Source organism: Hyperolius riggenbachi, chromosome 2 (genome assembly GCF_040937935.1).
Source record: "Hyperolius riggenbachi isolate aHypRig1 chromosome 2, aHypRig1.pri, whole genome shotgun sequence".
NCBI lineage: Eukaryota > Metazoa > Chordata > Amphibia > Anura > Hyperoliidae > Hyperolius > Hyperolius riggenbachi.
The window spans coordinates 232,483,893-232,495,974 of record NC_090647.1 but is presented as its reverse complement, the minus strand read 5'-3'; the positions used below and the strand labels follow the sequence as shown (position 1 = coordinate 232,495,974).

At 46.3% G+C, this 12,082-nt stretch overlaps 1 protein-coding gene across 3 annotated transcripts in view; it reads right to left on the bottom strand.

The window, feature by feature from the left end:
• GK (glycerol kinase) overlaps nt 1-12,082 on the bottom strand; it is a 136,379-nt gene that overhangs the window by 100,428 nt on the left and 23,869 nt on the right. For all 3 annotated transcript variants that reach the window (XM_068268313.1, XM_068268315.1, XM_068268314.1), the window contains exon 2: nt 2,457-2,530. In XM_068268313.1, coding sequence (XP_068124414.1) covers nt 2,457-2,530 — 74 coding nt within the window. The remainder of the gene's footprint in view (nt 1-2,456; nt 2,531-12,082) is intronic.

Sequence of the window (12,082 nt, the reverse complement as noted above, 5' to 3'; positions counted from 1 at the left end):
TTCCTGACCCGCTGCCTGACACACACTCACGCTGCTCTAATAGCTGGAGGGAGAGCGCGGACAAGGAGGACTCCCGGTAAGGAAGGATGGGTCTGACCACCCTCCTCACTGCTGTCCCTGCTACCCCCCCTCCCCCTTCCTGGCTGCTACCCACTCCAGGCTACCTATAATGGGGTAACTATACTACCTATACTGGGAGCAATTACACTACCTGTACTGGGGTAACTATACTAGCTACTTATATTGTGGGAGAACTATACCTGGCTACCCTATACAGGGGCCACCTATACCTTGCTATCTACCTATAGTGAGGGTGATTTTTCTTTTTTGGTGCTATGCGATCCTTCCAAAATCGAGAAAGGGGGGGTGGGTGGGGGATATCCTGACAAGTTTGCCTCAGGCAGCAAAAAGTCCAGAATTGGCCTTGCCCGCGGGATCCACATAATACAGCTACTCATGAAGATGAACGATGGCGAATATTGATTGGGGGATATTTTAGGAGGGTTAGCGTTAGGGGAGGGGAGAGCTAATAAAGCTTACTTTTCCATGGATTTCCCAGAAGCTGGACATGTTTAGCCCAATAGAAAGATTCCTTAGCTGTGGCCACATTTGCTCGACCAGCTGCAGCACAAAGCGATTGGTCCTTTCTCCTGAATTGGTAATGCAGTAAGCTGTAGCTGCCCATCTGTAATATGTGCACTGGGTACTGCAGCTTATTGAAATTTAAATTAATCAAGCCCTTTAAATTACCAGTATCCTTAAAGAGGAACTCCAGTGAAAATAATGTAATAAAAAAAAAGTGCTTCATTTTTACAATAATTATGTATAAAGGATTTAGTCAGTGTTTGCTCATTGTAAAATCTTTCCTCTCCCCAATTTACATTCTGACATTTATTACATGGTGACATTTTTACTGTGGGCAGGTTATGTAGCTGCTCCTAGCTGTTTTGGCTGTTAGAGACAGCTGTAAACAGCTAATTCCTGTCTGTGAACCTTGTTACATTGTAACAAACTGCCAAAAGTACAGCGGTACTCAGAGCTTCTTGTGGGAGGGGTTTCAGCACAAAATCAGTCATACAGCTCCCCCTGATGGTCTGTTTGTGAAAAGCATTATATTTCTCATGTAAAAGGGGGTATCAGCTACTGATTGGGATAAAGTTCAATTCTAGGTTGAAGTTTCTCTTTAACCTCTTGACGACCAGCTAACGCGGATTGGCGTAAACTGGTCGTCTGCAGGTTACCATGGAAACGGCCGCTCGAACGAGCGCCCTTTCAATGTCAGTTCTCGGAGGGGGTCTCCGTGAACAGCTGGAGAGCCGCCAAACGCGGCTCTCCGGCAAAATATAAACAGGCGGGGAAGAAATCCCCGCTGTTTACATCATACGGCGCTGCTGCGCAGCAGCGCCGTAAGGCAGATCGGCGATCCCCGGCCTCTGATTGGCCGGGGATCGCCGGCATATGATAGGCTGAAGCCTATCCTTCAATGCGCAGGACGGAAATCCGTCCTGCGCAGCTCACAGGGGGAGGGAGAGGGAGGGAGCGGGCGAGGCGGCTGAGAACGCTGCGGAGGGGGGCTTTGAAGAGCCCCCCGCTAAGCAAATGCAGCCGGCGGCGATCAGACCCCCCCAGCAGGACATCCCCCTAGTGGGGAAAAAAGGGGGGGGTAGTCTGATCGCCCTGCTGCACTCGTGATCGGTGCTGCGGGCTGTAGAGCCCACGCAGCACCGATCAGTGAAAAATCCCCTGGTCGGCAAGTGGTTAAGGCCTGGGACCCACTACAATTTTATTTTAGCATTTAGAGATCGCTTTCAATCCTTAGGGCTCTTTCACATTAGGGCAGACTTTCTGCGTTAACGCAAACGGAAGCCGTTTGCGTTAACCAAGGTAAGATGAAAGTCCATAGACTTTCATTTTACCTTTCACACTCGACGCTGCGTTTCGATGCGTTGCGGTTCCGACGCACCCGGGGGCGCAGTTTTTCCTCCAACGCACCCGCGAGCCAGCGGTTTCCGTCGGGTTTAATTACCAGCTACCGCCGCTGATTGCAGATACCCGACGGCACGCCGCAGGCAGACAACGCGTGCAGGAGAACGGCTCCTGTTCGCGTTGTCAGATGTGAAAGAGCCCTTAGCCATTTACCTAAATGCTCTGCCAATGTAAATGGATGGGACGGATTTACATAGAGTGATTTCGATTAGGCAAATCAATACATGCAGCATTTTGGGAGAGTTTCCATTCTAATGTATTTATATAGGAGCAGGGAAATCGCTCCCAAAATCGCTTGCAAAACGCTACCACAAAACTCTAGCAATAGTGCTTTGTAGTGGGTCCCAGGCCTTAATGATATAGGAAGAGATATAGTAGCTGAAATAACTTTCCAAAACCTAATGCAGATAGTATAATCTAGATTAGTACGTGCTAATACACACATACATAACTTCATGCTACTGACTCACCCTTCTTTTGGGAACTTCTGTTTAATCTCAACTTGATGATGACTAAGTAGCTCAGCTGTTTTTGCATTGAAGACCTGTACAATACAATACAATTTCTCAATATTACAGGATATTGTGGAATATATATACACATACATGCAAATCCTGCCTAGTGTTCCTTAAAGACTGAAATTTCTCCATCTTGGATTACACAGCAACATATGACATTGACGTTGCTGTGGGAAAATCAAACACTACGGCCCTAGAACGAAGATAAAGTCTCCAGCGGGCGGAGATACACTGTAGCAAATTCAGAAAGTGGTTAATGTCTAAGCTGCTGATGACAAAATTGAGTACACTACACCCCTAAGTGAAGAATGACAAAATAATTCTGCCCAATTAGACATTTTCCCTCCATGGAGTCTTGTTACTCGTTGCTGGGTCAAACTACCAGCGCTTTTCTAAGTGTGAGTGACTGGAAAAGGGCAACTTCACACTTCATCAATGAATTTTGGTGGCAGCAACATGTAACACAAACAAACAGGGGAAACACAGTCTCACTGATAAAGGTCACCAAGATGACAATAAGAAACCAGATTCTTATAAATGTATGTACAAAATACCTACATGGCTAGTATTCTTGCCATGTCGATCTAAGATTTAAAATGATCTGTTCAGTTTAACTGACTGAGGACCGTGCAGCTCTGACCCCTTAAAAGACCACTCCAGTGAAAAACGTAAGCAGTTAATATAGAACAGAACTGACAGGTTTCAGACTAGTCCATCTCCTCATAGGGATTCTCACGGTTTTGTTAGCATTTTCTGAACCACAGTTGCTAAATCAAACTGCCAAAATAGTGTGCAAATGAGTATGGAGGCTGGCTGGTGTATTAGCATCCTGGCAGTTAAACGGCCGTTAAGGAAATGTGTCAGTTAACAAAGAACACCCTTAGAATCCCCCCATGAGGAGATGAACTAGTCCAAAACATGTCGGTTCTGTCACATTTTTACTGCTTACCTTTTTTGGTGGAGTGGTCCTGTAAGGACCAGAGCTCTTTTTTCTTTTCCTTTCCATTTTTTCACTTTGGGATCACTGTGATTGGCTCACAGTGATCACAGGGTCTGGAGCCAATGAAACTTGCCCCTGACCGTGGTGCGGTGCTCAGCTGAATTTAGTGCCAGCAAGGTTACGCAATCACGTCACATGTGATGGAGCCAGTGTAGTAAAAGCTACACCGCATCAGGCTTAAAGGGAACCAGAAGTGAGAGAGATATGGAAGCTGAAATGTTTAATTTTAAACAATACACATTGCGTTGCTGTCCTGCTTTCCTGCTGATCCTCTGCATCTAAAGGCCCATACACACGTCGGATTTGCGCGAACGACGGGTCGTTTGAACGTTCCGACGTTCGCACGTTTCCGCATGAAATCCGGCGTGTGTACAGACTATCGTTCGGGAGATAAGACTGGTTACCAGCGATGCTTGTAGCCATAGACCATGAACAAGCTTGTTTCAGGTGTGTGATTCAGACCCTCCTGGAGCCAATAAGATCAGCAGGATGCCAGGAATATTGTTTAATAAGAAGTAAATATGACAGCCTCCATACCCCGCTCACTTCGGGTTCCCACCAAGCAGCCACAAGTGCAGCATAGATTTTACTATGGGTGATCGCAAAGTAGTTTAAAATAAATACGAATTAAAAAAAAGAAAGCAAGCAAGCTCCCAAGTGGGTTTTTATAACCAGTTTGTTAATAGTGAGATTCCTATCTCAATTCAGTAAAAGGGGGCATTAAAAAGGTACAGAGGATAAATCATACACGTGAAGGCAGCACAATTTGTTATTTCAGCAGTTTACATTTCAGTCCACGTGATAGCCCCAAGTCAGGCGTGTTAGAAATAAGGATATATACACACAGTCACAAAAAGCATTTGTTGTTATTTTAGGCAGCTTGTCATCCAGGATGTTGTCACAACACCTGAAATAGTACAATTTCTGTGCCATTTCAACGTCATTAACAGGCCAGACTGTTTGTTCCACAGGTGACTAAAGGCAATAAGTAAATCTGATTACTGGCCAAGAGCCCAGATGGCAATCTACAGGAAAAATACATGATTAATAAAGAAAAAAAGAGCAGATAAACGCATACTGAATTACCCGGCTGAAGATTACAGACATATGGGAAAAGGCATTGCAAAGAGCTGAGATACAAGTAGCTAGATAAACGATATCAGCATATGCAATCCCTGTGCAGGATATGCACCACTGACCATGCATTGTATAATGTCAGATTGTATATACACAGTTTATTAGCCTGAGCAAAGACGTAAGGAAAGAAACCAATTTCCAATTCACAACGTCAGCAATTTATACAAGAAACTGGCTAGATCATATAACCAATAGTTAATAAAACTAACAGTTTTTTTTTTTTTGGTTTTTTTTTTACCAGTTTCTAAAATGTTTCATATTGTTTATAAAAGCCTCACTATGGTGTTACCATTTTCAGTGGACCCGAGCACTTGCAAAGAACAGACTGAAGGGCTTGATTCACAAAGCAGTGGTAAACATGCCTCTGCGCGCGGTGTGACCAAAAGATTGCGCGTTGCGTCGCACATTTCGCGTGAAAACTGACCCCCGGTGCACTGGAAGTGTCGCACCCAGTGCTACCATAACAGCGCATAGGGTGCCACAGTTCCAGGGCACCGGGGGTCAGTTTTCACGTTAAGGGTGCAACGTTCACGTCGCACCGCGCAATCTTTTCGGCGCACTGCACAATCTCTGGCCGCGCTAACTGGTTAGCACCCTAGTCACCCTAGTTAGCACGCCCAAACTCTTTAGGCGTGCTAACTAGGTTTGCGCCAGTTAGTGAATCAAGCCCAAAAGTGTTCATGGCACATAGAAATGCAGGCTGTACAGGGCTGAATAGGAAAAGAAAGATGCTTTAACCCTTCCTTTGCTCCCTGAAAGTCCATCCAGTAAATTTTCAGGGCTTTTGGGGGATTTCTGTGCATTGTAACAAACATTTTTTTCCCTGATTGTTTTCATAGAGTGCCTAATCTTTTAGAGCAGAGAGGAAGTTCTGGGCTCAGATCCACTTTAATTTGGAAAAGTGTAAATATTTGATAAAGGAGCAGCCAAAATATTTAGTTTACATGCTAGCGTATGTAATAAAATTAGCTTTGCAATCCAGTTTAGCAAACTAGACTGCAGGGGTGGAATAGAATTAAAGGGGAAAAAAAAATTGGTATACCAAATGTATGCAGTCTTTTTTTCTCCTGTAGGTGTCCCATTCAATATAAAAAAGAGAACTTAACCCTCCTGGCGGTACGCAGTTTCAGAGGCTGCGTCCGCGGGAGGGATTTTTTAAAATTAAATATGATTTATTTGTTTAACCACTTCAGGACCCCAGTCTTTTCGCCCCTTAAGGACCAGAGCCTTTTTCTCCATTCAGACCACTGCAGCTTTCACGGTTTAATGCTCGGTCATACAACCTACCACCTAAATGAATTTTACCTCCTTTTCTTGTCACTAATACAGCTTTCTTTTGATGCTATTTGATTGCTGCTGCGAGTTTTACTTTTTATTATATTCAGCAAAAAAGACATGAATTTTGTCAAAAAAATGACTTTTTTAACTTTCTGTGCTGACATTTTTCAAATAAAGTAAAATTTCCTATACATTTGAGCGCGAAAGTTATTCTGCTACATGTCTTTGATAAAAAAAAAACCATTCAGTGTATATTTATTGGATTGGGTAAAAGTTATAGCGTTTACAAACTATGGTGCCAAAAGTGAATTTTCCCATTTTCAAGCATCTCTGACTTTTCTGCGCACCTGTCAGGTTTCATTAGGGGCTAAAATTCCAGGATAGTCCAAATACCCCCCAAATGACCCCATTTTGGAAAGAAGACATCCCAAAGTATTCAGTGAGAGGCATGGTGAGTTCATAGAAGATTTTATTTTTTGTCACAAGTTAGCGGAAAATGACACTTTGTGACAACAACAACAAAAAAAAAAGTTTCCATTTCTTCTAACTTGCGACAAAAAAAAAATGAAATCTGCCACGGACTCACTATGCTCCTCTCTGAATACCTTGAAGTGTCTACTTTCCAAAATGGGGTCATTTGTGGGGTGTGTTCACTGTCCTGGCATTTTGGGGGGTGCCTAATTGTAAGCACCCCTGTAAAGCCTAAAGATGCTCATTGGACTTTGGGCCCCTTAGCGCAGTTAGGCTGCAAAAAAGTGCCACACATGTGGTATTGCCGTACTCAGGAAAAGTAGTATAATGTGTTTTGGGGTGTATTTTTACACATATCCATGCTGGGTGGGAGAAATATCTCCGTAAATGACAATTTTTTTATTTTTTTTACACACAATTGTCTATTTATAGAGATATTTCTCCCACTCAGCATGGGTATGTGGAAAAATACACCCCAAAACACATTATACTACTTCTCCTGAGTACGGCAATACCACATGTGTGGCACTTTTTTGCACCCTAACTGCGCTAAGGGGCCCAAAGTCCAATGAGTACCTTTAGGATTTCACAGGTCATTTTGAGAAATTTCGTTTCAAGACTACTCCTCACGGTTTAGGGCCCCTAAAATGCCAGGACAGTATAGGAACCCCACAAATTACCCCATTTTAGAAAGAAGACACCCCAAGGTATTCCATTAGGAGTATGGTGAGTTCATAGAAGATTTTTTTTTTTTGTCACAAGTTAGCGGAAATTGATGTTAATTGTTTTTTTTCACAAAGTGTCATTTTCCGCTAACTTGTGACAAAAAATAAAATCTTCTATGAACTCACCATACTCCTAACGGAATACCTTGGGGTGTCTTCTTTCTAAAATGGGGTCATTTGTGGGGTTCCTATACTGCCCTGGCATTTTAGGGACCCTAAACCGTGAGGAGTAGTCTTGAAACCAAATGTCGCAAAATGACCTGTGAAATCCTAAAGGTACTCATTGGACTTTGGGCCCCTTAGCGCACTTAGGGTGCAAAAAAGTGCCACACATGTGGTACCGCCGTACTCAGGAGAAGTAGTATAATGTGTTTTGGGGTGTATTTTTACACATACAGATGCTGGGTGGGAGAAATATCTCTGTAAATGACAATTATTTGATTTTTTTTACACACAATTGTCCATTTACAGAGAGATTTCTCCCACCCAGCATGGGTATGTATAAAAATACACCGCAAAACACATTATACTACTTCTTCTGAGTACGGCGATACCACATGTGTGACACTTTTTTGCAACCTAGGTGCGCTAAGGGGCCTAACGTCCTATTCACAGGTCATTTTGAGGCATTTGGATTCTAGACTACTCCTCACGGTTTAGGGCCCCTAAAATGCCAGGGCAGTATAGGAACCCCACAAGTGACCCCATTTTAGAAAGAAGACACCCCAAGGTATTCCGTTAGGGGTATGGTGAGTTCATAGAAGATTTTATTTTTTGTCACAAGTTAGTGAAAAATGACACTTTTTGAAAAAAACAATAAAAATCCAATTTCCTCTAACTTTTGACAAAAAATAAAATATTCTATGAACTCATCATACACCTAACAGAATACCTTGGGGTGTCTTCTTTCTAAAATGGGGTCACTTGTGGGGTTCCTATACTGCCCTGGCATTTTACGGGCCCAAAACTGTGAGTAGTCTGGAAACCAAATTTCTCAAAATGACTGTTCAGGGGTATAAGCATCTGCAAATTTTGATGACAGGTGGTCTATGAGGGGGCAAATTTTGTGGAAGCGGTCATAAGCAGGGTGGCCTCTTAGATGACAGGATGTATTGGGCCTGATCTGATGGATAGGAGTGCTAGGGGGGTGACAGGAGGTGATTGATGGGTGTCTCAGGGGGCGGTTAGAGGGGAAAATAGATGCAATAAATGCACTGGGGACGTGATCGGAAGGGGGTCTGAGGGGGATCTGAGGGTTTGGCCGAGTGATCAGGAGCCCACACGGGGCAAATTAGGGCCTGATCTGATGGGTAGGTGTGCTAGGGGGTGACAGGAGGTGATTGATGGGTGTCTCAAGGTGTGATTAGAGGGGGGAAATAGATGCAAGCAATGCACTGGCGAGGTGATCAGGGCTGGGGTCTGAGGGCGTTCTGAGGTGTGGGCGGGTGATTGGGTGCCCACAAGGGGCAGATTAGGGTCTAATCTGATGGGTAACAGTGACAGGTGGTGATAGGGGGTGATTGATGGGTAATTAGTGGGTGTTTAGAGGAGAGAAGATCTGCGGGCGATCTATTGGTGTGGGTGGGTGATCAGATTGCCCGCAAGGGGCAGGTTAGGGGCTGTTTGATGGGTGGCAGTGACAGGGGGTGATTGATGGGTGGCAGTGACAGGGGGTGATTGATGGGTGATTGACAGGTGATCAGTGGGTTATTACAGGGAATAACAGATGTAAATATTGCACGGGCGAATTGATAAGGGGGGGTCTGAGGGCAATCTGAGCGTGTGGGCGGGTGATTGGGTGCCCGCAAGGGGCAGATTAGGGTCTAATCTGATGGGTAACAGTGACAGGTGGTGATAGGGGGTGATTGATGGGTAATTAGTGGGTGTTTAGAGGAGATAAGAGATGTAAACAATGGATTTGGGAGGTGATCTGATGTCGGATCTGCGGGCGATCTATTGGTGTGGGTGGGTGATCAGATTGCCCGCAAGGGGCAGGTTAGGGGCTGATTGATGGGTGGCAGTGACAGGGGGTGATTGATGGGTGGCAGTGACAGGGGGTGATTGATGGGTGATTGACAGGTGATCAGTGGGTTATTACAGGGAATAACAGATGTAAATATTGCACGGGCGAATTGATAAGGGGGGGTCTGAGGGCAATCTGAGCGTGTGGGCGGGTGATTGGGTGCCCGCAAGGGGCAGATTAGGGTCTAATCTGATGGGTAACAGTGACAGGTGGTGATAGGGGGTGATTGATGGGTAATTAGTGGGTGTTTAGAGGAGATAAGAGATGTAAACAATGGATTTGGGAGGTGATCTGATGTCGGATCTGCGGGCGATCTATTGGTGTGGGTGGGTGATCAGATTGCCCGCAAGGGGCAGGTTAGGGGCTGATTGATGGGTGGCAGTGACAGGGGGTGATTGACGGGTGATTGACGGGTGATTGACAGGTGATTGACAGGTGATTGACAGGTGATTGACAGGTGATCAGGGGGGATAGATGCATACAGTACACGGGGGGGGGGGGGGGGGGTCTGGGGAGAATCTGAGGGGTGGGGGGGTGATCAGGAGGGAGTAGGGGGCAGATTAGGGACTTAAAAATAAAATAGCGTTGACAGATAGTGACAGGGAGTGATTGATGGGTGATTAGGGGGGTGACTGGGTGCAAACAGTGGTCTGGGGGGTGGGCAGGGGGGGGTCTGAGGGGTGCTGTGGGCGATCAGGGGGCAGGGGAGGGGGAAATCAGTGTGCTTGGGTGCAGACTAGGGTGGCTGCAGCCTGCCCTGGTGGTCCCTCGGACACTGGGACCACCAGGGCAGGAGGCAGCCAGTATAATAGGCTTTGTATACATTACAAAGCCTATTATACTTGTTACATGCGGCGATCCGGGTGCTAGTAACCCGCCGGCGCTTCCGAACGGCCGGCGGGTTACAGCGAACGGTGGGCGGAGCCAGTCCCCGGCGGCTGATCGCGTCACGAATGACGCGATCGCCGCACAGACACTCCCGCAGCCGCCCCCGCCGATGGGCGTATTGCGGTCGTTTGGGCCCGGTCTTTGCCGCCGCCCATCGGCTGGGGGCGGTCGTTAAGTGGTTAAGCTAGCAACTCTTTTCTAGCTATGTCCCCCAAGCCCGGCCGCACCGAACTAAACCCCCCGATCGCCTCCGGCAATAATTTACCCCTCCGCGATCCCGCGAGAGCCGCAGCTTCACCATTCAGCTTCACTCGTCGCTATGGCGATGATCGGACATGACATCATCGCCATCGCGGTTGGGTACGTATTGCGGTGGCGATCGGGGGGGGGGGGGGGGGGTTGTTGAAATCTACCCTTTAGATTGTAAGCTCGCAAGGGCAGGGCCATCCTCCTAATAATTACTGTTTTTGTCACAATATTTGTGCTGCTTGGGGCTCTGATGTAAATTTTTCTAGTTGTATCTATGTTCCCCTTGTCTTAGGCCTGGAACCCACTGAAAACCGCAAACGCAAAACGCAACCGCTAGCGTTTTGTCTGAGCGGTTTGCAAGCGGATTCATGCGCGTTTTTGGTCGTGTTTTGCAACATTGTATTTTTTTCCCCAGCGGGTGCCTAGCGTTTTGCGTTTTTAGCCTGATTGGTCCTGTGAATTATTTTTCATTTTGTTACAGTGTGCTGAACCGCAAAACGCTAGCAAAACCGCTCAGTTTAGGTTTTGCTGAGCGTTTCCGCTAACGGTTCAATACTTTACATTGAAGCGCTAACGCTCCCAAAATGCTGCATGTCCTGCGTTTGCGTTTCTGAGAAACGCAAACGCTCCTGTGGAAGTTGCCCCATCCATTAACATTAGCCCAGCGTTTTGGCAAACTGCTAGCGTATCGCAGTGCTGCCAAAAGCGCTCCTGTGGGTTCCAGCCCTTATTGTGCTTTGTAAAGCGCTGCGGAATATGTTGGTGCTATATAAATAAAAAAATAAAATATTACAAATGCACGGGATCACAACTGCAACGGGTAACCTCGCAGAGCAACGCAGTACCTTGCGTTGCGGCGGCTGCCTGCATTGCCCGCACCATGGACATGGAAACAAGGCCTTGGTTCATACTAAATATGTTGCAATTTCATAAATTAGTCTCCTCCTGCAACAGTACTTGGTCACCATTCTTTCCCGGTGCAAGCATAGTGCGCACAGGGTCCAACAGTGCACAGCTCAGATTTTGTTATTACAACAGAAACTGACATACCAGACAGTCAACTGGCACATCAGAATAAGCCCATTGTGGCTATTGCTGTGTGAGTGTGATCATGACACACCACAATGTGCATAATGTGAATGTACCCTGAACCTCCCCACCACTTTTATTTCTCCCTCTCCTCTTGTTTTGAACCATCGATTGTATAGGTCAGTTGTCAAATCTTCTACATTCATCAATTATTTCTACAAAACTTCACAAGGAACTTCTCACAACGATCCGGCACCAATCCCTTAAAAATTTACTTTTTACTATATATAGCTCTTAAAGCAAGTCTGAAGCAAATTTAAAAATAAAAGCAGATACTCACCTAAAGAGAGGGAAGGCTCTGGGGCCTATAGAGTAGTGTTTCTCAACACTTTATTGGTATGTACCCCTTTTAACCACTTGAGGACTGCGGTGTTAGTGACCAGGCCATTTATTACTTAACCTTCCTGGCGGTAAGCCAGAGCTGAGCTCGGGCTTTGCCGCGCAGGAGGATATCTCTGCCCCTGGTGGGGCGATTTGCCCCATTGAAAGTGCTGTGTGCGCAGCTAGCACTTTGCTAGCCGCGCGCACAGTTTGATCGCCGCCGCTCTGCAGCGATCGCCCGCACGCAGGGGCGGAAGAGGGCCCCCCCCCCCCGCCACAGCCCTGCGCTGCCCGGACCAATGAGTTCCGGGCAGCGCTATGGGCTGGATCGGAGGCATCTGACGTCAGGACGTCGGCTGACGTCTATAACGTCATTCCGGTCGCCATGGCAACAGGA